Below are 3,923 nucleotides of genomic sequence, written 5' to 3' on the forward strand. Positions count from 1 at the left end.
CCAAGACCCCGACCCACAGAAAACCCCTGCCTCTCCCGGATCTTCCACGGCAGCGCGGCACGCCGGGAGCCCGCCCTGCCTCTAAGCAGAGGGCAGAGGAGCAGCACAGATCCTTGACATGCGTTATTATATCCATCCCTCACTAGAGGTCTCTGCACGCTGCGACTTCAGCTTTGGTGTCTCCACACGGGCCAGCCGGGGATGTGCGGGCTGATGGTGCCCACCTGAGAGAGCCACACGCGGGGTGTTCCCCCCTTCCACGTGCCATCCAGCACAAACACACGCAGACAGCTTCTGGGGCCGTCCAACCCTTTTCTCCTGTACCAACACCCAGATGCCAATACCCATCACGGCAGCCGTATGAGGTGAGACAGGAGGGCCACCGAGCTGGGTCTCCTCTGTGACACAGGGCAGAAGCAGATGCTCAGGTAGACGAGTGCAAGTTCGGGCACACAGCCTGTTCCTGCTTCACCACAGCCCACCAGCCGCTGCTGCCAGCAAGGGTCAGGGCGGGCACGAGGCTGAGCCTTGTGCCGGGTAAGCGTGCCCTGCCCAACGTCCCTGCTGAGCGTTTCTGTTCCAACGCACTGAACCAGCAGTTACCAGCAGTTCCTCCTTGTCACCAGAGCATCTGACAAAGCAACCCCCTGCTGTATATCCAGCCCTCCTCGAGCGCGGTGGTGTTCTTCCTCCGCTCACAGCCAGAGGCTTACAGAGCATCGCTTGGCACAGGATAAAAACAAATTTGGTTTGTCAAAACAGAATAAAAAAATACTGCTGTTCCCACAACACACCCCCTCTCTCCTCCAGAAATCCTGTCTTGCCTGTTCTCTGTCTGAGTGTGACCGTGGCCAGGAGAGGCAGCCAGAACAGCCAGCTCTGCCCTAAGGAGGAGACCACCGGGCTGTGGAGCGAGCTCTCTCCTGAGGAGAGCAGCAAAATCCCACTGGGCTTATTTCAAAGAAAACCCAGTGGAGACTAGACAGCACGGCAGAGGGCAAGGTCCTGCAGGCCCTGAACGGGCTCTGCCCACCTCTCCTTTGTGCAACACTGGCAAATTACTTCGTGTTCCAAAGCCAGAAAGTAAAATTCCGGGCAGGCTTTGCTGGGCCCAGTGCCATCCAGCAGAGCAAGAACATATGTCTGCTGGGTTTTACCACTCCGGCTGCAAAGACAAAGACTGTGCAAAACAAAACTTTCCATCCTCCCACACGATCCTGTGACTTTGGACATTCATTTTAGACATGCTCTTAAAGAGATGCTGGTTCTGCTGGATCGAAGGCTCCAGAATCTCACCTCCCTGCTGCAAGGTCCCTGCGTGTCACGCAGCTTAACGCCAGCTCGGTGACACTACACAGGGATGCGGCATCTCTAAACTGATCTGCTACAGCGACAGCAACACCTGGATTCTTGGAGGCAAAGCGTGTGCTGAACCCAGCACAAAGAGTACCTGTCGGTAAAGAAACGATCTGCTCCTGAACCTCAGCTCCCAGAACTCCAGTCCCCTAAAGGAAGGAACAAAAAAGAAAAAGCATTTAAAATCACATTTCAGATGCTCTTCTACCCAAAGAGCAGTACAAATCGCAGGTGAATGCGAGCAGGAGGGACAGGACCCAGGACCAGACTGCTCACAGCCCCTCGGATGCTGACCTTCTCCGGGGTGAAACAATGCCTGCTGGTTTGATGCCCCCAGTTCTACGGGGCTTGACGTTCCTGCTGCCCTTCTCCCGAGTACATAACCATTCCAACAAGAGGGAAAGATCAACCCAGCACCCTGCTAAGATACTACTGGTTTGAGGAACGCTGTCTGATGCCTCCTGGAGAAAGGAAGAAACACCCAAGCTCTGCACAGCAACTCAGCCATCTCATCTGGAGCTGCCTTGAGAGCCACGTGGTCCTTACAGGCTTTGCAGAGTGAATTTCAACCCCAGTAATGCCTGCTCTGGCATCCTCGTGCTTCTGGAAAAGCCAGGACAAGCGAGTCAGGACACAGACACGCTGAGGAACCCAGCTGCAGCACCAGGACACCAAGCGTGAGCAGAGCAGGAAATGGCAGATGAATATTTGGGGATGGATGGATGCTGCTGTGCAAAAAAGACATCCCTTCTCCTCACCAAATCGTCTGTTCACACAGATAACATTTTCCACATGGTTTTACTGTAGTAACCAACATTTCTTACAAAGACCAGCGATGGGGTACCAAAGGGAGCGGAGATGTGACTCAGCTGTGAGAGCAGCACAGCTGCAGCTGTTCGACTGGAGGGGCCAGAAGGACAAACTGAGTTTGCTGGCAACACCTGAGCATCCAGGAAGGGGCTGCCTGTTCCCTGGGTGAGGAGATGACTCCTGAGAGGTCTCAAAGAAAGGTGAGGTGGGGACAACGTGAGTCACAGGCCCATGCGGGGCATCAGGGCTAACAGGAGGAGAGACTGAAATAGGCACCGCAGGGAGCAGCCACGAGCTGTTTTCTCACTGGATTTACAGATCAGTTACTGCTTTTAGCCCTCCCTGTCGTGTGTGTTGGCATATGCCAAGGCAGCTCCTGCCCCCGGATTCCTCTTTGTGAGGGCCTGGCACTGTTCCCATCACCTACGAGCGGTCTGCTCTCCCCCTGCTCGATGCAGGTGCCACGCAGACACGTGCACTGCTACACACGTGTGCAAATACCCAGCACATCAAGCTCGCACTTCAGATCAGCTCTTTAGCAAGCGTGAGAGACTTTTTTTCTTTTTCTTCAAATAGGGATAAAAAAAAAAAATCCCTCTCTCATCCAATTGCTGCTGCACCTTCTGCAGCCAGGATCCTCCCGTCTCGGTTGTCTTGACAAGATATATTAAGCTACAAAAGACGGGTCGAGATACTTATGAAAAACACCTTGTAGACTTTGAAAGGGAACAAGGTATTTTTCTTCAAGAGGAAAAACTTTGTTTTTCTTGTCAACCTCACAGGTAATTTTGCTCACCAGCAAAAAAATCCAGCCGCCTTTTTCCCCTTGGCAGCAGAAGGCAGCAGCACCTCGCAATGAATAATAGATATTCCACTCCCAAACGGGTGGCAGAGCACTCGCTGCCGAGGCGTAAGGGATGGGGCCAGACTCCCAGCACATCCCCAGCGGCCAAAGGGGGTCTGCGGGGAGGGGACACTGAGGCCACTGCCACCGTTGCTGAGCAACTGGGTCTGACGGCAGGTTTTAACAGTTCGCCTTTTAAACAGACAAGCGGCCAATTCAGAAGATGGGTTTAAGTTCAGACAGGAAGGAAAGAATGAGAAAGAAAAGCGGCATTATTTGACAGAGAGACCATGGTTTATCGTTCTATGGATTCCTCCTCAAACGGAAAATAAACCTCTTTAGATTAGGCTAAAAAAATTCTTTTTTTCTTAATATTTATAAGCTTTTACTGCTCTCCCAGCCCTTTCACTGCAGGAAGTTCATTCTGCTACTGCAGTGAAGACACACACACACACACACACTTCAGGCACATTTGCTGTCTGATTTGAAGAATGGGCAAACAAACAGCGAGCTCCATGACTGCAACTGTTCCCACAGGAGACTTTCACGGATTAAAAGGAACTAGGACACTGCAATTAAAAAAACCCAAACAAACAAACAAAAAACAACTCTCAACAACAGCAGCCTGTCGCAAAGACCCAAATCCCACAACTTTTTTCTCTGGATCAGAAACTCCTGGTTGTAGTTCTTGCTAACAAAGTATTCTGAGAGAGTTAAACCCCATTTTTATGCACTGAAATTCGGCTTCTCAAAGCCATCCCCTGGCAGAGCTGGTCTTTAGCAACCAGAACGAGTGTAAGTGCTGGAAGCTCCTCACAGGAACTGCTCTGTGCCAGATTCCATACACCAGTTTATAACATCCTGCCTTTGAATGTACACACAACTGGACCCGTTTCCCTGCTCTCATTCCTGC

The 3,923-nt window shown here is 51.8% G+C and overlaps 1 protein-coding gene across 1 annotated transcript in view; it reads right to left on the bottom strand.

Moving 5' to 3' along the window:
* The window catches only part of PUSL1 (pseudouridylate synthase-like 1), a 21,115-nt gene that overhangs the window by 7,099 nt on the left and 10,093 nt on the right, over positions 1 to 3,923 (bottom strand). Inside the window, exon 5 of the mRNA XM_010137908.1 lies at positions 1,451 to 1,505. Coding sequence (XP_010136210.1) covers positions 1,451 to 1,505 — 55 coding nt within the window. The remainder of the gene's footprint in view (positions 1 to 1,450; positions 1,506 to 3,923) is intronic.

The sequence above is a fragment of the Buceros rhinoceros genome, unplaced genomic scaffold (assembly GCF_000710305.1).
Source record: "Buceros rhinoceros silvestris isolate BGI_N320 unplaced genomic scaffold, ASM71030v1 scaffold4126, whole genome shotgun sequence".
NCBI lineage: Eukaryota > Metazoa > Chordata > Aves > Bucerotiformes > Bucerotidae > Buceros > Buceros rhinoceros.